Consider the following 22,341-nt stretch of genomic DNA (forward strand, 5'->3'; position numbering starts at 1 on the left):
ACATTCAGAAAACTAAGATCATAGCATCCAGTCCCATCACTTCATGGCAAATAGATGGGGAAACAGTGGCAGACTTCATTTTTTGGGGCTCCAAAATCACTGCAGATGGTGACTGCAGCCATGAAATTAAAAGACGCTTGCTCTTTGGAAGAAAAGTTATGACCAACCTAGACAGCGTATTAAAAAGCAGAGACATTACTTTGCCAACAAAGGTCCATCTAGTCAAAGCTATGGTTTTTCCAGTAGTCATGTATGGATGTCAGAGTTGGACTATAAAGAAAGCTGAGTGCCAAAGAATGGATACTTTTGAACTGTGGTGTTGGAGAAAACTCTTGAGCATCCCTTGGACTGCAAGGAGATCCAACCAGTCCAATCTTAAAGGAAATCAGTTCTGAATATTCATTGGAAGGACTGATGTTGAAGCTGAAACTCCAATACTTTTGCCACCTGATGTGAAGAATTGACTCATTTGAAAAGACCCTGATGCTGGGAAAGGTTGAAGGTGGGAGAAGGGGATGATAGAGGATGAGATGGTTGGATAGCATCACCAACCCAATGGACATGAGTTTGAGTAAGCTCTGGGAGTTGGTGATGGACAGGAAGGCCTGGCATGCTGCAGTTCATGGGGTCACAGAGAGTTGGACATGACTGAGCAACTAAACTGAACTGAACTTACAAATCTAGTGGTTGTTAATTAATAGTCAACTTTAAATTTAGGATATTTAATTTCCCAAGCATTTAAGTACAACTCATAAGTTTTATTCATGTATTATTTCAAATATTTTGTATTAGAGTCATGCTAGTTATATTCTCCTAAATATTTAAATTTTTGTGATCGATTTAATTATCTAAAACTTTTCAACTTAAAATGGTTTATATATCTGTTTTTCTAGTGTACTTCAAATAGACAAGCAGGTAAAATTACAAATCTAAAACACAAAATATTCTTAAGTACTTAAATGATACTTAAAAGCCTAATATTAAAGATCTGATGATTTGGATTTATTTAAACTTGTAAATGCTGTTAAAACTTATTAAATACTATTATATCTTTTAAAATTAAAATCACACAGACACAATCTTCAGGTTGAAAGTACAAGTTTAAGATGTCAGATTTAAAACCAAGATAGCCTGTATTTTTCAGATAATTATACACTGTTCAAATTTTCTATTTTCTTTTTCATTTATTCTCTGCAGTTGGGGTCACCTAGATTTGCCCTTAACATCCCAAATTGGTACAAAAATAATGATTCCAAGGATTTGATTTTATCATTATTTTCCCTATACTTATTTTTATATCTTCCTGCAGTTGCTAAGTCATTTATCATCTCTTGACTCAAAGAATTTCAGGCTGTGGTTAGAGATTCTAGACAGAGACCTTGAACCTAGTGGCAATTTCCAAAATAATTCTACCTAAGCTGCCTGTTAATATGTCAATCCTGTTCAGAAAGTTTCATCTGGCTACTTATTAGCCATTTTATTTTTACTATAATTTCTGACAGAACTTGTATTATAACCCCATCATAAATATAATTGTCTCATTTGAGTGTACAACATCTCATACCCACCTCACCAAGTCACAACTAATCTGTCTACTCAAAGCTAATTAAAATTTGTATGACAGCCCCTTCTACCCCATGTGCTGGGGTTGAAATTAAACTTTTTACTATCTTGTTGAAATTTGTACCTTTTTAATATAGATTATTTCCTAATGTATCCCACAGACCACAAATTTACAGTTATTGTATTGACCAGAATTACCTCTCCAATACTGTGTGCTCCTGGGTTTGAAACCAAGCAAGATCCTGTTGGGTCCAGGAGACAGACACCCTCAAGTCCCCTGCCTCTTCTTTGTAAAAAGCTTTAGCCTCTTAGGCCTTCCCAGAGTTCCAAAGAGCAAATTTAATCAGAGAAGTGAAAAAAAAAAAAAAAAAAGGCAAAAACCAAGGAAAACAGTTAAACAAGACAAAATCATAACAGTCTAGCCATAAACAAACTCAAGAACCTTCGGTTTTTTCTCAAGGGCTATAGATAATATCCTGAGCCATGACCTTGAGTTGTTTTACAGATATTAATACTAACACCCCCACCAGGTAGAAGATGTTAATCGCGTGCTGACCACCAGCACATAGACCCCAGACCAGTTGGAAGGTTGATGACTAAGATTCCTGAAACATCACTCTGTTACCTCACCATCAACCAATCAGAGAATTCTGTACAAGCTGAACACACGTCCTGGGACTCTCTCCCTTAGGCTTTAAAAACCTTTCCTTGAAAGCCATGGGGAGTTCGGGTCTTTTGAGCATGCACTGCATGTTTTCCATGCTTCACCCCACATTTGGCCCCTTGCAGTAATAAATGCAGCACTTTTGTTCACTGCGACCTGGGGTTGGTAAATTGGCTTTGCTGCTCTTTGGTCAAGCAGACCAAGTCTGGATCAGTAACACATCAGAATCATAAATCATGGTGTCCTGACCAATGGATGGGCATATGGTCAAGGTGGACTCACTTTAGGACTTTGAATGTTGAGCAAAGGCAGAAAAAAGGATTAGTGGCAGTACCCTACAAACTGGCCAGTGTTTCCAACTACTGGGATCCCGAGTTGTTGCTGGTTCCCAGCTGGGTCTTCAGTCTTCCCGTCAGTTCTCTGAGCTGCCTTCCCACCCTTTGGGGCTTCCCTGGTGGCTCAGCTGGTAAAGAATCCACCTGCAGTGTGGGAGACCTGGGTTTGATTCCTGGGTTGGAAGGATCCCCTGGAGAAGGAACCGGCTACCCACTTCAGTATTCTGACCTAAAGAATTCCAAGGGGTCGTAAAGAGTCGGACACCACTGAGCAACTTTCCCTTTCCCACCCTTCCAGTAAATTACTGTTTCTTTGCAAACCCAAACTCCAACTGGTACAGGCAGCCAAGGGAGGCTACACATATGACAGACACACACACACAGGAGTGTACCTCGCAAAGAAACTAGAGAAGGAAATGGCAACCACTCCAGTATTCTTGCCTGGAAAATTCCATGGACAGAAGAGCTTGGCAGGCTACGGTCCATGGGGTCACATAGAGTCGGATGCAACTTGAGTGACTTCACTTTCTTTCTTTCTTTCTTTATCAAAGAAAAGGCTTTAGGCCTTATCCAGGCTCCAGTCAGACCAGCCATACTGTTATTTGTTCTGCAGATTTCATTTGAAGAAGATATGAAATCATTTTATCACTAAAAAGGTCTGAAATCATCGCATTCATGACTGTGAAGGTTTCAGTCATGAAACCTTTAAATTGGATAATTTTAAGGACAAACTGAAGGATGAGGACTATGGCAGAAAATATGTCTGAAATTAAAAAAAAAAGAAAATGAAAAATTGGAAGCAGCTTCAAAATTCATGAGGTTTCAGAGGAAAGAGAGATAACAGGAGTTATTTCCATGTGAAGATCCTCAATGCCTAAAAACTGAGTTCTAGGTAGTAAAGCAAAGAACAGAACGTCCAAAGAAAAGGCTCAGGGAGCTGTGGTTACAGACAGGTAAGAAACGTGGGATCCATGCTTCAAAGTCCTTGAGAGAAATACACAGGAGAGACAGCACGTTACAAGGACTTTTGCAGAGAAACTGAAATAACTGAAAATGAAAGCTAAAATTCGTATTCCATTTCTCAGCTTTTCTAGAAACTAGAGCGTGGACATGTATTTTAGGTTCAATTAACTGGACATATAAATGTAGAAACACCATCTGTGGATACAAAGAAACTGGCACTTCAGGGAATCAAGAGAAAGAGACACAAAAAGCATACACAGGGAGAACTCTTCAGGAGGTGACAGCAGTTTAAACAAGTCTCCAGAGACAGAGCTGTGCTGTGGAGGCACCTGCAGTCGAGGGTCAGTTGGTCAAGTGACCCGTCAATCCAGGCTTCAGCAGTAATACCCATGTGGTCCCACTGTTAATGTCTGAGGGTTCCCTTTTTTCCACATCCTCTCCAGCATTTAATGACTGTAGAATTTTCAAAGATGGCCATTCTGACCTATGTGAGGTAATACCTCCTGGTAGTTTTGATTTACATTTTTAAAATAATTAGTGCTGATCACCTTTTCAAGTGCCTGTTGTCCATCTGTATGTCTTCTTTGGAGAAATGTCTCTTTAGGTCTTCTGCCCATTTTCTGCTTGGGGTGTTCATGTTTTCGTTTTTTATACTAGGCTGTATGAGTTGTTGGTATACTTTGGGTATTAAGCCCTTGTAGATTGCACCGTTTGCAAATATTTTCTCCCATTCTGTAGGTTGTCTTTTCATTTTGTTCATGGTTTCCTTTGCTGTGTCAGAGTTTATAAATTTGACTAAGCCTCATTTGTTTATTTTTGCTTTTATTTTGTCTTGGGAGACTAATCTAAGAAAATATTGCTATGATTTATGTTAGAGCATTTTTGCCTATATTCTCTTCTATGAGTTTTACAGTTTCATGTCCTATATTTTCAGTCATTGTGAGTTTATTTTTGTATGATCCAACAATCCCACTCCTGGGCATATATCTAGATAAGACGAAAACTCTAATTTGAAAAGATGCATGTATCCCAACATTCACAGCAGCGCTATTTGCAATAGACAAAACATAGAAGCAACCTAAATGTCCATCAACAGATGAATGGAGAAAGATGTGGTCTATTTATACAATGGAATATTCAGTTCAGCTCAGTCGTGTTTGACTCTTTGCGACCCCGTGGATCGCAGCATACCAGGCCTCCCTGTCCGTCACCAGCTCTCGGGAGTTCACCCAAACTCATGTCCATCGAGTCGGTGATGCCATCCAGTCATCTCATCCTCTGTTGTCCCCTTCTCCTCCTGCCCCCAATCCCTCCCAGCATCAGGGTCTTTTCCGGTGAGTCAACTCTTCGCATGAGGTGGCCAAAGTATTGGAGTTTCAGCTTCAGCATCAGTCCTTCCAATGAACACCCAGGACTGATCTCCTTTAGGATGGACTGGTTGGATCTCCTTGCAGTCCAAGGGACTCTCAAGAGTCTTCTCCAACACCACAGTTCAAAAGCATTACTCAGCCATAAAAAATATTGAAATAATGCCATTTGCAGCAACATGGATGGACCTAGAGAATATCATACTAAGCGAAGTAAGTCAGCCAGAGAAAGACAAATATCATATAATATCACTTATATATGGAAACTTAAAAAGGATACAAACTAACTTATTTATAAAACAGAAACAGACTTGCAGACGTAGAAAACATGATAAAATCCATGTTATCCAAGGGGGAAGGGGGAGGAATAAATTAGTATCTGGGATTAACAGGTACATACTGCTATATTCAAAATGATAAGCAACAAGGTCCTCCTGTATACCACCCCTGGAGAAGGAAATGGCAGCCCACTTCAGTATTCTTGCTTGGTAAATCTCATGGTCAGAAGAGCCTAGTGGGCTACAGTTCATGGGGTTGCAAGAGTCGGATATGATTTAATGACTAAACCACCATTGTATAACACAAGGAACTATATTCAATATCTTGCAATAACCTATAATGGAACAGAATGTGAGAAAAATTTATATTATACACACACACACACACACACTCTGCTGTACAGCAGAAACTAACACAACACTGTAAATCAACCATGTGCATGCATGCTGTGTTCTTCAGTAGTGTCTGACTCTTTGCGACCCTGTGCACTGTAGCCCTCCAGGCTCCTCTGTCCATGGGATTCTCCAGGCAAGAATACTGAAGTAGCCACGTCCTCCTTCAGGGGATCTTCCCAATCCAGGGACTGAATGCTTGGTTCTATGTCTCCTGCTTTGGCAGGTGGGTTCTTTACCACCAGCACCACCTGGGATTTCACTAAAAAAAAAAAAAAAAAAAACTCTATCACTTATAAAACCATAAAACTTCAATACTTTTCACTCAATAAGCCTCTAATAAGCACATATACTGTGTAAGATACTATGCTGAAGATCTAGGAAGGCAAAGATTCCCATCATCCAAGTACTTAAGAGTCTAGTGGAGGAACAACAAACACTTAAATTTAAAAATAATCAAATGACAGAAGTTAGAGATGCCGTATATTATCTACTATGGAATTTGCATGACACATCAATTAACTCTGCCCAAGGACAGATGGGGAGCTATGTGAAGGTACAGAGAAGTGATATTTGAGTGGAGTCGGAAGGACAAAGAGGATTTCACCAGTTTCACAGGAGCAGACATTTCTGGGAGAGTGACTTGTATGTGCCAAGGTATGGAGACTTAGAAATTTGCGATGTGTTTGTGGGTCAGAAAACACAGGTGTTTTGAGCATGGTAACCATAAGCAAGTGCCTAGAAATAAAATAAGAGGGATACTCTGAAATCTCATTATGAAGGTGCATGTACACCATCTTCTCTGGTGGCTCAGAAGTTAAAGCGTCTGCCTCCAATGTGGGAGACCCAGGTTCAATCCCTGGGTCGGGAAGATCCCCTGGAGAAGGAAATGGTAACCCACTCCAGTATTCTTGCCTGGAGAATCTGGGGTCACAAAGAGTCGGACACGACTGAGGGACTTCACTAACTTACTTACTTACTTATGTACACCATACTAAAAAGTTACTTTATTCAATAATTGCCCCTATGGTTTTTAAAGCCACCAAGTGATAGGACCAAATTTACTCTAGAAAAATAATCCTGGTGTCAGTGCAAGAGTAGTAAGAACAGGCAACGCAAACACAGAACACACTTAAAAGTTTAGCTGCTAAAGTTTTTGCCTATATTCCAAGTGAGAGGTGTACATAACTCAAAACAAAAACCGAGGAAGCAGAAATAGAATTTGAAAACTATTGCTAACTTGGTAAGTAAGTACGTGGTGTGAGGTTAGCCTTATATCCTTGGGAAGGATTCCATGGCCTTGGATTACTTACTCATTTACTCATCATAAAATACTAACGACATGATAACATGGTAATGATTCTGATGTTTCAGAATACGCACAAAGAACAGTGCATTGAAAGGATCTAGCACTGAGCCTGATTCTCAATACATTTGGATGCTAAATAATAGAAGCTGTGGTTTTTTTATGGACTTTCCAGGTGGCTCAGGGGTAAAGGACCCATCTGCCAATGCAGGAGCCACAGCAGACATGGGTTTTAACCCTAGGTCAGGAAGATCCCCTGGAGAAGAAAATGGCAACCCCCTCTAGTATTCTTGGTTGGGAAATCCCATGGACAGAGGAACCTGGAGGGCTACAGTCCTTAGGGTTGCAGAGAGTTGGACACAGCTGAAAACGCACTCGTTGCTTTTAACAGAAGGAAGAATGTAGAGGATTGAATATTCTATTTTATTCTATGATACACCAGATATGGCTTTAATAAATGCCGTATTATATTTTGATAAAGTCACAGTGAACAATATGGTGTGACTTCCACCTATTTCAGAAACTAAAGAGCCAGAAAGCTTTAAAAAAAAAATCAAAGCGGGAGACAGGGAAATTGATGAGGCTTTTCTTTCAACTGCTACTTGGAAGGTAAGAATGTCCACATTTTACACTTCAGCATGGTTCTTCTGTGGTTATGTAAAAATGCTTTACTCTTTTATATATAAGTCTTTGTTCTCTCACTAAATTAAAATATTTAGGTCAGAGCCTGTCTCTAATTCTTTCAGTGTCTATTATCATAAGGCATTTAGTATACATAAATACCTTTACATTTTCACTAAAATAAAACCTTTATTTTATCTTCAATAAAATTTTATCTTTATCTTCAATAAAATTGTTATATATAAATATTATACATACACATATTAAAATAAATACATATATAAAACCTACATCTCTGATGAGGCTTACCTGAATATTCGTTTTTAACTGCTGGAAAATATTGAACTGTTTAAAAGTATTGATTTCTAGCCCTTAACTTAAAATTTATAGTTAGCCTTATAAAAGAATAATAGGTGAATATTAAAAAGCATATAAATTGCTTTAAACATCCTTAAATTTTACAGTAATTTTCCTGTCTTCATCCTACTATATTTCTAATTTCCAAATTAGTTATGACCAACCTAGGTAGCATATTGAAAAGCAGAGACATTACTTTGCCAACAAAGGTCCGTCTAGTCAAGGCTATGGTTTTTCCAGTGGTCATGTATGGATGTGAGAGTTGGACTGTGAAGAAAGCTGAGTGCCGAAGATGCTTTTGAACTGTGCTGTTGGAGAAGACTCTTGAGAGTCCCTTAGACTGCAAGGAAATCCAACCAGTCCATTCTGAAGGAGATTAGCCCTGGGATTTCTTTGGAAGGAATGATGCTGAAGCTGAAACTCCAGTACTTTGGGCACCTCATGCGAAGAGTTGACTCATTGGAAAATGCTGGGAGGGATTGGGGGCAGGAGGAGAAGGGACGACAGAGGATGAGATGGCTGGATGGCATCACTGACTCTATGGACGTGAGTCTGAGTGAACTCCGGGAGTTGGTGATGGACAGGGAGGCCCGGCGTGCTGCGATTCATGGGTTGGACACGACTGAGCGACTGAACTGAACTGAACTTTTATTACAATGGCAAATTCAGAGAAGTACAAATAAACGCAGAAAAGTGGGCCCCCTACCTTAATGTACTCAGTTAATATATTCAGTAACACATGAGGGAGATTAGAAAATGTCAGTCTGTTTGGAAATGTACAAAATGAAACGTGCAAATCTGTCTGCCAAAGGAATGCCATCCTAAAAAAGAAAAAAAAAAAGCCCAAATTTACACGTACGGGTATTTCACACACACGGTGATCACACTACACACACTGTAACGCATCTTGCTTTTTTCACATACTGTATTTAGGAATTCTTTGCGCATCCACATTTAAATCTCCTTCATAGCGGAAAAATGGCTGCACAGTATTAAGTGAACTTAACTAGAATTAGCTTTAACTGAACATATTTGCCCAGGCACAGGTCTCAGTATATGTAAGTCTAGCTCAGACTTTCACAGATTGAGGATTATGAAATCTCTTTAATCCCATAAATCGTAATACCCTAGCTCTACACCTGATTTGAATTTCAGTCCACTTTGCAAACGCAGTCTCACGTGAGTCTCCTCCTCCCAGCCTGAAGTCTTGCTCCGCCTCCCTCGATTTCTCCACCCGCCCCGACCAGCTTCCTAGGAGCCAGGCTGAACAGGAGGGGACGGGGCACAGCCGTCCGAGGGCGCATGCGCGGCCTAGGCAGCGCATGCGTGCTACGTGGCTACTGGCGCGTCCCTTTCCTGGGCTGAGGTGGCCGGCGCCTGTCCAGGGGCGGGACGCCAGGCGCTATGGCCGAGGGCAGCGGGGAAGTAGTCGTAGTGCCCGCGACTGGGGCTGCCAACGGCCTCAATAATGGGGCCGGCGGGACCTCGGCGCAGACCAGCAACCCGCTGTCGCGGAAACTGCGTAAGATCCTGGACACCCGGCTGGACAACGACAAGGTGAGCGGGGCTGGAGGGGCCGAGGGTCGCGCATCCCTGGGAGCCGGAGTCGGGGGGTGGTCGTCTGTCCGGCGACCTCGCGCTTGTCCCTTGTCTTCGCCTCGAGGTGGGCACCCAAGGCCCGCGGGACCCCTCAGGCTGCGTTGCCGACGTGGGCAGGTGAGAAGGGGGGGAAGCCGAGGAGACCCTGGAAAAACGAAGTTTCCAGGGTGTACCTCTATTTATTTAAAACGGTTCCTCGAAGATTCTGGGTCTGGACGGCAAACGGTGGAAGAGGGATTCTCCCTGACCCCGACAGGTGTTGATCGTGCCTTAACGGCATAAAGAAAAAAAATGTAGAAGTGAGAGTTTTATAGGTAAATGTGTAGACACCTGACAGTAAGGTATCGATAAGAATTTGTGTGTAAAAGATAACATTATACTATGATGAGTTAGAAAGATGGTCCACATTATACTATGACTAAGAAAGGTGGTCTTTAGGACCACCTCTTATTAGATATAACCAGCAAACTGGTGCATTCTGGTTTAAGTCCCTTAACTTCTCTAAGCTGATGTTAAATCTCTTAATTGGGAATACCGCAAGTTACTTTCTCAGGGTTGTTGCGAGGGTTCAATGAGAGAAACCAGGTGAAATGGTCAGCACAGCGCTGCAGGAGTTGTTTCTTGTTAATTCTCAATAAATGTTAATTTTATACAGTTTATTAAGGGTTTAAAGTGTCTGTTATTGACATGAATTTTCTCTTTTAATACAGCTGCTCTGGTAAATTAACATTATTTCTTTTTTACTCATGAGAAAAATAAGGTATGGAGAGAGGGTCTCTGGGTTAAGACATATTTCTAGTAACTGGCGAGCTGTCCTTTGCCCCCTAGTCTGTGCTATTTTGTTCATTTAGCGTTTACTGACCACTCATTTAGCCTCGACTCCAGGACGTATCAAGGCTGTGTTCCAAAAAAAGAAATAGCTTTATTTTATCTATTTTTTGCCATAAATATTTATAGCTATTTTTTCTGTCTCTTAAATATTAAACTGAATTTAAATAGCCTTACAGTTTTTTTTCATTCCAGCCATTTTAAAAAATTGAAGTATAGTTGATTTGCAATATAGTGTTAGTTTTAGGTGAGCAACCAAATGTGTCCAGTGTTTTTATGATAACGTAATCAAAACATGGAAAGTCCAGCCTGTTTGAACATGTATTAGTTCAGGTGTAGGAATTTCTGTCTGTAGGATTTAGGGTGTTATTGGACACAATGGGCTTGGTCCTCTGCCCTCTCTACCCATGTTCTCTCTGTTAAAGACCTCTTTTAGTCTCATAGCTTTTTAAATAGTAAAAAGCATGATGATGCTCTAATTTCTAACCCTGTTCCTGACATCTCTACCAAGCTCCAGTTGTCTACGTGACACCTCCAGTTGGCTACCTGATCCATATCACACAGATAGCATGGCCAGAATTCTTGATTTTCCTCCAAACTGGTTCTCTTCCCCTGTTAGTAAAGAACATCACCATTTACCCTTCATGCAAGAAGCATATAAGTGTTTTTTTTATTCCTGTTGTTTTCTTTTCCCGCACATCTCACATCCAATTCATTACAAATCCTATAGGCTCAATCTTGAAAAATATATTCTAATTTTTTTTGGAGTATCTCTTTTTTTATCTGCTTAAACCATCTTGGGCTAAGCCACTGGCCACTGTCAAATCTTGCTTGAATTATTTTGGTTCAGAAGTCATCTCAGAGAGGCCTTCCTCTCTTAAGTCTAAGTTCGGCTCCCAGTTATTCAGTTCCCAGCCTAGAAGCTACCGTTAGTACTTATTTTTTAGATAAGCCTTCCAGAGTTGGTTTATGCAGGTGCCAGTAAATATGCATGTACTGTACATAGTCCTTTTTTTTTTTAACACTTGTTTTCACTTACTTATATCTTGAAGCTCACGCTATGTAAGTACATACAGAATTTCCACTTCTTTTCAATGGCTGCATCACAGTCTCTTTAACCAAGCCTTTTTAGATGAACATTAAGGTTCTTTCTAATCTTTGCAATTTCAAACAATCCTGCAATGAATAACCTTGTATATATGTCACGATGCACAAGTAAATATGTCCTTACTGTGTTTCAGAAATAAGTTTGCTGTTCAGTACTGTGAAGGTCTTCCGGTATTTTTTGGATTGTGTAATGGAAATAAATTCTTGGGAAATGATTTCAGTAAGTTTTTGCTTAAGATTAGAAAAACATTTGAAAATTGGTCCCAATAATATTCTTTTATTATCAATTATGTAGGACATGTTGGAAGCTCTTAAGGCACTGTCAACCTTTTTTGTTGAAAACAGTTTGCGGACTCGAAGAAATTTACGTGGAGATATCGAACGCAGAAGTTTAGCCATCAATGAAGAGTTTGTAAGCATTTTCAAGGAAGTGAAAGAAGTATGTAAACTCTTTTCATTTAGCATTTATTGAGCGCTTACTGTATGCTTGGCTTTGTGCTAAGTTTTTTTATGAATAGAGTTGATACGCTTGCTATTTGTGTACCATGTTCAAATAAAAAATTTAACTATTAACAATTCCTTCAGCAGCATCATTCTTTGGATTGGTGTGATTTCTAAATCCATAACCTCCACAAATGCTGCGTCTTAGAATGTTGAAATATTTGGGAAATTCTTTTACAAATTTTAGCATTTTAAACAGAAACAAAAAACCATTTCTCTGAGTGATTTTCCAGTAGAAATAGTCTCTTGTTGAATACATCTCCCTTGGATAACTATTTTTCCACTGGAGATTAATAGGGACCGAGTGGCCTTATTGCATCTTAAATTATGAAATTTTCAGATTAATTGCAATCAGTTACTTCAGCTAATAAATAATTATTCATTGTATTTGAGTGAGCAGTCTACTCACCATAGGGTGAAAATGAATTTTGTTTATTATGTTATAAATTACATTAAATTAGAGTAATATTACATAGTTAATATTTCTATGGGAGTTGTATGGAAGTGTCATACATGGTACCAGTGAGTGCTTAATAAACACAAGGCTATTTTTTTTTAAAGATTTATTGTTTATTTGTTTGTGGCTGCCCTGGGTCTTCGTGGCTGCGCTGGGTCTTCATGCTTCACGTGGGCTTTCTCTAGTTGCGATGAGTAGGAGCTACTCTGCATTGCAGTGTACAGGTTCTAGGTGCTCAGGCTTCAGTAGTCGTGGTGCATGAGATTAGTTGTTCTGCTGCATGTGGGATCTTCCCAGACCAGGGATTGAACCCCGTTTCCCCTGCACTGGCAGGCAGATTCTTAACCATAGACCACCAGGCAAGTCCAGTGTAGACTGTTTTTAACTGTGCAGTAGGATTTCATTGGCTGAAGTCTAATAATCTGAAAGGTTAAAAGGGAAGTTTGGTAGTGTTCATAAAACTAGGGAGAGATAGTAGTGATGAGCACATCTAAAGTGTACTCTTTAAACACCATTTCCCACTGAAAAGAAGTACCAAAGCGAGGAAGCCATAAAAGACCACTGGGAAGTGTGAAAAGGACTATGGAGCTAAGTTAAGGGGTTTCCACTGGTCAAAGATAGGATGATTTGAGGATCAGTAAAAATGACTGCAGTGGACTGAAGCTCGTCAAGCATATTTATGTCCACGAGGGATACTACATTATTTACAAGTCAGATTCATTCAGTGTACTGTAGTGCATGCTTCGTCCCTCAGTCGTGTCCAACTCTTTGCAGCCCATGGACTGTAGCCCGCCAGGCTCCTCTGTCCATGGGATTTTCCAAGCAAGAATACTGGAATGGGTTGCCATTTGTTAAAGTAAATATTAGAAATAAGTTTTTCTTGACCTAGTTGGCTAATAATATAGTGCTAGTCTCATTAGATTATACAGTGAGATTTAAGGAAATAGATTAGTTTGCCTATTTGTACCTGTTTGCTGTTGCTGATATTAATTGCTATTTTGAAATCATTCTTTTATTCACTTCAAAGCTGTTTAGGATAAACAGTAAAGGTCAGAAATAGAACTATTACTTATGATTCTATTACACAAAAATAACCTGTCAGTATTTTATCGTGTGGCCCTTCAGGACTTTTCCTGTGTTCTTCTGCACACATGTATGTGTATTTTTTCTGAAAAAAACAAACAAACAAACATGGGGAGGTGTTGTATGTGTTTTATGAGCCCTTTTTTAGCCTTATATAGACATTTTCCCATAATAACACACACACACATAGATACTATCATTGTTAATGGATGCACAGATTTCCTTTGTGTGGTTGGAAATGGTTCACACTTGCCATTTGTTTTAGGCAACTCTGTGTTGATCATCTCTTACATATATTGTTGCACGTTTATTTGATTAATTTCTTAGGATAAATTCTTAGTATGAGAATGTGAATAAACACGTATTCATATTCTTAAAAATTTTCCATTTTCCTATTGTCAGACCCTTTCTAAAAAGAAATATGCTAGTTTTTTAAAATATCTTTTCATATTCTAGACGTTATTCTTTTTAATCATTTTCAGTCTTAAATACAGAATCTTTTGTCATGCTTTGGCAAAAGAATATCATGGAACAAAAATAAAGATTTGGCTAAGATAAGAGAAATTGCTTTAACTATACCTAATGCTTTAACTATATCTAATGTTACTTTTTTCCTTTTCAGGAACTTGAAAGCATACATGAAGATGTTCAAGCAATGAGCAGCTGTTGTCAAGATATGACAAGTCGCCTACAGGTCCGGTATAATGACTGCATTGTAGCCTAGTTCCTGATAAGACAGTAAACTTTCAGAAATTGCTAGTTAAGTCCACAGAATGTGTGGATATCTGATACATCATGCCCTGTAGTAAGTTTGAATGTAAATTTTTAAAAATTATAACTCTCTTCGTGTTTCTTCAGTGATGGTTTGCTAATATTGTGTAGTTAACTCCAGAAACCTTTGTATTTTGATCTTGCCAGTATAGAGATAACTGTGTGAAGTTTTGATAAACTTTTGAATTCCATAATATTCCACAAATGCAGCACAAATAAATTCCTTAGTAGAAAGCCTTAGGAATACTTTCAGACTAAAGCTATGCCCAGTGAAGACCCAGCTTAATTATGATTTATACTCACTCTAAAAAATATCTCAGGAAAATGTCTCTAAGTGTAGGGCCATTTATTAAAGCAGTCTAAACCCCTAGTTTGGCTGCAGAGTTAGCATTGATCTACATACTTCTGATTCACTTCATGCCTTTATGTCTCTACCTGTCTCCAACCACTGACTTGTTTCTCCTCTCGTTACTGACTGCCTTATTTTATAGGATTGCCCAGTTCAGGCCACTGAGAGAGAATCTCATTGGCTACACTCGTTGTTTGTTTCAGTTCACCTTATAAATGTTTTCCTAGTCTTTGAAATACCTTTTCATCAAGTTTTCATTCCTGATCCTTTCAGCTCTGGTTCAGGGGAGAGAGGATTGCTTAGTATGACTTAGTATGACTTGGTCAGGAACAGCACTCTGTCTTGTAGATGGGGCTATCTCTAATCTTCACTAGAACCCTCTATGAGGGGTATTTTTTGTATATTGAGTTATCATTGACTTAGCTTACAACTTCATTCAGAGATTCCCTGGTAGCTCAGCACAGCCATAACTGAAGCCATGTTTTCCATCCTTCAACTGGCCCTGCCAGTGCCTCTGTTTCACTAAAAAGCATCAGGAACTGTTAAACTCCATCATGGTGACACCTTTTTCTTTCTTGTAAGCCTTATGTATGTAGTATTATGTGTGTATTGAGAATTCTGAGTTCTTCTTTTTTAACATTTATTTATTTTTCTTTAGAGGATAATTACAATATTGTGTTGTTTTCTGCCTGAGTCAGTTCTTAAATGTAGTATGTGAGCCTTAAAACATCTGTTTCAATTTTTTGGGCCTTTTTTATATCTTTGTGTTCTGGAGTGTAATCTCATTTGCTGTTGAACTCCAGTAATTGGCAATGTTAGTTTTCTGAAGTATAATAGAATTGAAATGTGCTAATATTAGATATGTTTATAATTTTAGGCAGCAAAGGAACAGACTCAGGATTTAATAGTAAAAACCACTAAGCTTCAAGCTGAAAGGTAAGCTTTTCTTTATATAATCAATTCTTCATTAATTTGGAGATAATTCAAAAACTATAAATAACTTCAAAGCAGAGATAAAATAATCAAAAAAGTGATTCAAAAATGATACAAAATATGAGGTTTTAAGCTATTATCCAAGAGTAAAACAAATACAGTGTTTAGGAACATTGATAGCTGCAACTGAGATTATACCTTTTTGGAAGTGATGATGTGTTGTTCGTTTGCTGTATAATTCAAAACAAGCAGTAGATTTTTAAATTTTTTAGTAATTGTATTATGTTTTTTCACAATTGCCTTTCATTTTTAACTTAATGATTATGTACGCTGCTGCTGTCAAGGTACAGAACTGTTCTGCCACCACACGTCTCTTTCCCATTGGTGCATGGACCATGATGAGGAAAATTGCACACTATGCTGAAGAGATGGTTGGGTTCACAGAGCAGTCAACTCTAAGGAAAAGCAGATGTTGAATTTCTGTATTCAGAACTAAGCATGTGCCTTGAGCATCAGATTAGAATGTTTTTAGTATCACAACACATCTTTTGAAAGTTTCCTTGCAGTTAGAGACCCACCTGTGAATTTTTCTCTTATGTTTTTGTTGGCTGACGTGAGAACAAGTGTGGATTCAATTGAAAATTATGTCTAAAACCAAGAGAGAAACATCACCAATCCTGTATACAAAGTTTATTCAAACCCTTTCTGCTGCTGCTGCTAAGTCGCTTCAGTCGTGTCCCACTCTGTGCAACCCCATACATGGCAGCCCACCAGGCTCCCCGTCCCTGGGATTCTCCAGGCAAGAACACTGGAGTGGGTTGCCATTTCCTTCTCCAATGCATGAAAGTGAAAAGTGAAAGTGAAGTCGCTCAGTCGCGTCCGACTCTTTGCGACCCCATGGACTGCAGCCCACCAGGCTCCTCCGTCCATGGGATTTTCCAGGCAAGAGTACTGAAGTGGGGTGCCATTGCCTTCTCCTGGCCTGAGTTAAATCTTTGTCTTGCCATCTTTAGTATGTAGTACAATCTCCTGTAACTAATTGTTGGTTTGATTGAGTCTCTTTTCTACAAAGCTGAGCTCCTTGAGAAGTGACAGCCTCTTATTCTCTTTTTATGTCTCAGTGCAAAACACATTGTAGATTCAGTAAGTGATTTTGAGTGAATAAATATGAACTTTGTTTTTTAATATTGGTGAAATCACTATTTATTATGTATTTTTTTGGTCTCTTGGAAAGGCCCATCAGCCAGATTTCTCTCTGGTGAATGTTAATGTTTATCTTTGAGGTGTAGTATGTTATAGTGGAAAGGATGTAGACCTTGAAGAGCTGAATTCTAATCTAAATCTTAGGTAAGAGCTCGTTAGATTTTTAATCTTACATGAGTTCTTTGTTAACTCCCTCAGGCTCAGTTATCACATGTGAAAAAAAGGAATAATAAGCTACATTGCAGGGTTGTTGTGATGAATAAGTGATTTATATTGAGTGCTGAACACACTGCCTGACTTACCTCAAGGAGTACTACCCTCCATATCCCTCTCTGCTTTTTAGACAGAGATGTGTAGTCCATCTTGTTTCTTCATTGGCTTTGGCAACTAGAAACAGAAGCTATTCCGTACTTAATTAGATAGTTTTCCTCAGCTGTGTTGTTTATGTTCTCATTCTTTCTTATTTTTTAATAGGTTTTATTTTGATTGTGTTATTTGCTATAAACCTATATCTTAGGTTTTGATATTATAGCTTACATAAAAATATAAAAGCAATTTATTTTGTCAGAACATATGTGATACATATTCTTTTATTGCCCTGTAAAAGGTTAGGAGAAGGCAAGAAAAAGTCACTTTTTTCTGCTTCTCCTTTCATTTACATGTGTGAAACTTGAAGAAAATTACAGTTAGATTAACTTGAACACCTAGATACAGCTGTTGTTAACAATGTGGTGTATTTTCTCTCAGTTAGTATGTGTGCATACTGAATTAACAGCTGACCCTTGAACAGCACAGGTTTGAACTGCACAGGTCCACTTATATATGTGTTTTTTTTTTTTTGTAGTCCTACACAGTCCACAGTGGGTTGGAGCTTCTACTCCAGAGGGTTGGATGTAATATATGCAGATTTTCCTCTGTACAGGGTAGGGTAGGAGTCCCCAACCCACACATTATTCAAGGGTCAACTGTGCTAGATTCAGTTAAAACATAATGAAAAAGTAAACTAAAGAGATTAATTTTCCTTTGTGCCTGGTAAATTGACTGTGAAGATAGATCCAAAAGAAACTCCCAAAAGATTTTCATTGAAATGGTTAATTTGTATAGTCTCAAGGAATTTTATGAGGTGTTATCATTAATTTAAATCCGGTATGATAATGATTTGAGCTTCTAAAAGTATAAAACAAAACATGTTAAGGTAACTTGTAGATATCAGTACTTAATAAGATAATTAAGGACATAGGTTTTTTAAATCTGTATAGATTTAAGTAGGTGATTTACATTGTCATTTGAGAAAAATAGAGCATTACTGCCACCTGGAGGACTTTTTCTTTTTAGCTCTTGTCATTCGGCAGGAGCAGTTGACATTGTGAACTTAAACCTGGAAACCCAAGAGTCCAAACAAAACAAAGATGACATGCGTTGTTCTGTCTGTTCAGATACTGTTTGTTCAGTTTCATTTGAATATTTTGAAATTGGAGAATATTACTTCCCTGTGAATACTATTAATGAAACACTTTAATTTTATTTGTATATCTTCAAATCTAAAATCTAGAAGGCAGGAATGTTGAATTTCTGCTCGTGTGGTTTGTATTCCTGACTTGCCTTTCGATTGTGACGCAGCTCAGTCCTGCAGGTCCCTGCAGGTTGAATTGCAGACTCAAGTGTGCTTTTTCCTAATGGTCAGCTAGTCTAAGTTGGCTGCACTCAGGTAATATAATTTGAAAAGATGTTTTTTGTTTGTTATGATAGTGTGCAGAAAAAGTGGCTAAGACAAAAGAGAGGAGTGATTTTTTTTTTTTTTGGATTAATGAAGAATTACAAGATGAGTTCTTGGCTTCAATTTTTAACCTAAAGTAAATAATAGGCTTGATTTTTGATTTGTTGTGTACTTCATGGACCAGCTTCAAAGGCTTAGAACTTTTTAGTGACTGAGAAGAAATTAATTGGCTTATGTCTCTCTCTCAACTTTGTTACCATAAGGTGAACTATTCACATACATATAAGTGGCTAAGGATTTGTATTGCCTGTACCATTCATGAACTTATTTCCCCTTTTGCATAAAGGTTAGTCTGTGGCCTCTTACTGTGCCCTCTGCAGAGGTAGGACAATATCAGCTAATTGATCACCTACGTGCTTGATGAGCTGCTAGTATTTGAGGCAGAAATGAGGCTTCTGAAGATACTGAGACAGTTTCACGTCTTTGTCTTAAAAGTTATGAGAGAGGTAACTTGTTTTAAAGCTATGTAAAATGCATAATGTGCTTGATTTTCTGTTCCCTTTTTAAAAATATTACAGTCAAAGGTTAGAAATAAGAGCACAAGTGGCAGATGCCTTCTTATCCAAGTTCCAGCTGACTTCTGACGAAATGAGTCTTCTCCGAGGTACAAGGGAAGGACCCATCACTGAGGTACTTTGCTTTCTGTTGAAATCACTTAAAGCATAGCAGTTACAGATGTTATAGAGAAATCACTCTTTTCTAAGGCTTTATTTTACCACCTAAATTTTTTTTTTATTTAAAAATGTTTTTAAGCTTAGCAATTTAAGGTACAGATTTTAAATTATCTTATTTTTTTTAAAACAGTACGTGTACTTCTTTTTTGTTTTTTAGGAGTCAGAGTACAATAGGGCTTATAAGGAAAGCCTACATCACCTCATCACGTATTCCACTCCTTTCCATCTCTAAGTCCTTTGGCAACCATTTTCAATCTTGTTAATTGCTTCTTTTGTAGATTCTATATTCTGGACCTTTGGTGAAAAGGAGTATGCTTTGGATATCCATGTTAACTATTTGCTATGGATGAGCTACCATGGACTAAGTAATTAGCCTCTCTCTCCACGGCTCCTTTCCCTCCACACATACATGTTCTCTTTTCTTCTGCCCCACAGTGCAATTATATGGCATGTTCTGTTTACACTGCAGTGATGTTGCAGTGATTACATGTTCTTTCTCTCACAACTTTTGGTCTTTCCTGAGATTAGAAACTTCTTACCTTGTCATCTGATTCTTTTCTGAACCCATGCCATTCTTTCTAAAACTTCAAAATGCTAAACAACAAGGAAAAGTATCATTTCTCTTTTTTCCCTCTTGAAAATACTCAGTTTTTCTTGAGAAGAATCCTTCAGTGTCCTAACTGGGAGGAACTGCAAACCTGTGCCTGGGGTCTGAGGGCAGGAAGAGTTCCTGAGGGGGCCCAGGGAGGGGGGCTTACTGAGTGACTCTTGATAGATGTCACCGTTATCTTACTGCCTGGGCTGGGATGGAACCCATCCCTTGAGTGTAGGGTGTTAAGTAGGTCAGAGAATTGTAGGTGCCTTACCTATTGGTATTTATTGCCCTTATAGTTTGAGGAACTTGGCGCATTTTAAATATGTGACATCGCACCTTCCCTCCCCCCGCCTCAGCAGAAATAATCAACAGTATTAGGGATTTTAAAACATTAAAAAAGTTTTTTATTCATCAAAGAAAAATAACTCATCAACTGCTTTTCATGGTTGGAACACTATTGGTGGCTATCTGGAAACTAAGGCTCCAGTACCTTTTTCGAGAGGGAAGAAAAGCTGGGAGTTCAGCGTCAGTCAGCTCGTGTATGTTTATACATTCAGCTTTGCATTCTGCTCCTGGATGAGGGGCAAGAAAGGGTTATATGGTAGACACATAAACCATCATCTCCTGTGGTGATGAAGCCATGCTGGGCTTTCTGTGTCTTAGATACGTAATACATAGCATGTTTTCCTTTATGTTATAATCTTCAGGTTTACATTACTCTTTCACAAAACTGTATACGTCTTGAAGACAGAGATTTTGTCTTTATAAACTTTTAATCTCCACATCTTAGTACACTGTTTGGCACATATGTTTTAAAATGTGAATAATGGGCTTCCCTGGTGGCTTAGCTCATAAAGAATTCACCTGCAATGTGGGAGACCTGGGTTCGATCCCTGGGTTGAGAAGATCCCCTGGAGAAAGGAAAGGCTACCCACTCCAGTATTCTGGCCTGGAGAATTTCATGGACTCTGTAGTCCATGAGGTCGCAAAGATTCTGGGGGATGCAACTGAGCAACTTTCACTTCACTAAATATCTATTATACATTTTACAAAAATTTAGAGAAAGTTGAGATCAGTATAAGAAGGCTTCATTAGAGTAGGTAGAATAATTTCTTTTTCCTTTGTTATGATATTTCAATTTAGAGCAATATAGTTTTACCTGAAAACATGGAAACTTTAAAGTTACATTCTTAATTTTAAAGGATTTTTTCAAGGCACTGGGAAGAGTAAAACAGATTCATAATGATGTTAAAGTTCTCTTGCGTACAAACCAACAAACAGCGGGGTGAGTAGCCTTTTCAATTCATGACTGTATTGCCACTTGTGTTTCCAAAATTTTAAAGATTTTCTAGATTCTTAAAGTGTATGGCATTATGTGAAATAGAAGTTTAATCTTTATGTGTCTTTGGATAAACAAGAAGTTATACCCTGGTGTTTAGCATAAAACAGCAGTTGAGTATCTAAGTGATGGTATTAAAACTTGGCAAAGTTTATTTAATTATTAAAAAATTACTAAAATTATTCCACAAAATGATAAAAAGTTAATAAGCTATAACCAAATCATTCTGTAATTAAAATAATTAGATTCTTAGATTTAGCTATTGGCTAAAACTTTTAAATAAATTATAATCGTTAATTTTTTTAGTTTAGAAATTATGGAGCAAATGGCCTTGCTTCAAGAAACATCTTACGAAAGACTTTACCGGTGGGCTCAAAGTAAGTGGTCTCTTTGATGCAGTCTAGATTCATGAATGCTTGATTTTATTTCACTTAGTATTTATTTGATAGCATATTTTGATTTTAGTAATAAAAAAATTTGAACATACTGTCTTTGTGTTTGCCTCATAAGTATCTACTATAATTCAGTACTATATATAATTAAGGATGGAAATGAAAAAATAATAAGGTCAGTATCTGTGCCCCAGATTATCTTAAAGTTGACTAGACATCCCTTGTTGTTAATGTAATCGTTAGGGTGAATTAATTTTCTGTTGCTGCTGTAACAAATTTATTTCAATCTTCATGGCTTAAAACAAAAGTTTATCATTTTATAGTTCTGTAGTCAGAAGTCACCATGCTAAAATGAGAAGATGTGCATTCATTTCTGGAGGCTCTAGGGAATAATCTGTTGCCTTGCTCATTCACTTTTTTGGCATGACTTAGTTCTTTGAGTCGGAGGACTGAGCTGTGAGTTTCCTTGGCTACTATCACAGGGTTTTCCTGCTTCTAGAGGCCGCCTGCATTGGCTTGTGGCCCCTTGCTCCATCTTTGAAGCCAGCAATGGGTAGATGGAGTCGCTTTCTCACTTTGAATCTCTCCTGCCTCTTCTTCCATCTCATATCTCTGACTTTTCTGCTAGCCTCTTCCACTTTTAAGACATAGATGATTACCTTGGACCCACTTAATGATCTGGGAAAATGTCCCTATTTAAGGTCATCTCACACGCTAGTAAAGTAATACTTAAAATTCTCCAAGCCAGGCTTCAGCAATACATGAACCGTGAACTTCCAGATGTTCAAGCTGGTTTTAGAAAAGGCCGAGGAACCAGAGATCAAATTGCCAACATCTGCTGGATCATCGAAAAAGTAAGAGAGTTCCAGAAAAACATCTATTTCTG

General features: G+C 38.3%; 1 protein-coding gene across 2 annotated transcripts in view; it reads left to right on the plus strand.

Annotated features, from left to right (window-relative positions):
* Nucleotides 1-9,163: 9,163 nt before the first annotated feature.
* Nucleotides 9,164-22,341, plus strand: part of COG6 (component of oligomeric golgi complex 6) — a 55,143-nt gene continuing 41,965 nt past the window's right edge. For both annotated transcript variants that reach the window (XM_010835648.1, XM_010835649.1), the window contains exons 1-7: nucleotides 9,164-9,404; nucleotides 11,677-11,820; nucleotides 14,045-14,116; nucleotides 15,420-15,478; nucleotides 18,974-19,085; nucleotides 20,927-21,009; nucleotides 21,370-21,440. In XM_010835648.1, the coding sequence (XP_010833950.1) occupies nucleotides 9,252-9,404; nucleotides 11,677-11,820; nucleotides 14,045-14,116; nucleotides 15,420-15,478; nucleotides 18,974-19,085; nucleotides 20,927-21,009; nucleotides 21,370-21,440 (694 nt within the window). In that variant the 5' untranslated portion in view covers nucleotides 9,164-9,251. The remainder of the gene's footprint in view (nucleotides 9,405-11,676; nucleotides 11,821-14,044; nucleotides 14,117-15,419; nucleotides 15,479-18,973; nucleotides 19,086-20,926; nucleotides 21,010-21,369; nucleotides 21,441-22,341) is intronic.

The sequence above is a fragment of the Bison bison genome, unplaced genomic scaffold (genome assembly GCF_000754665.1).
Source record: "Bison bison bison isolate TAMUID 2011002044 unplaced genomic scaffold, Bison_UMD1.0 scf7180017864048, whole genome shotgun sequence".
NCBI lineage: Eukaryota > Metazoa > Chordata > Mammalia > Artiodactyla > Bovidae > Bison > Bison bison.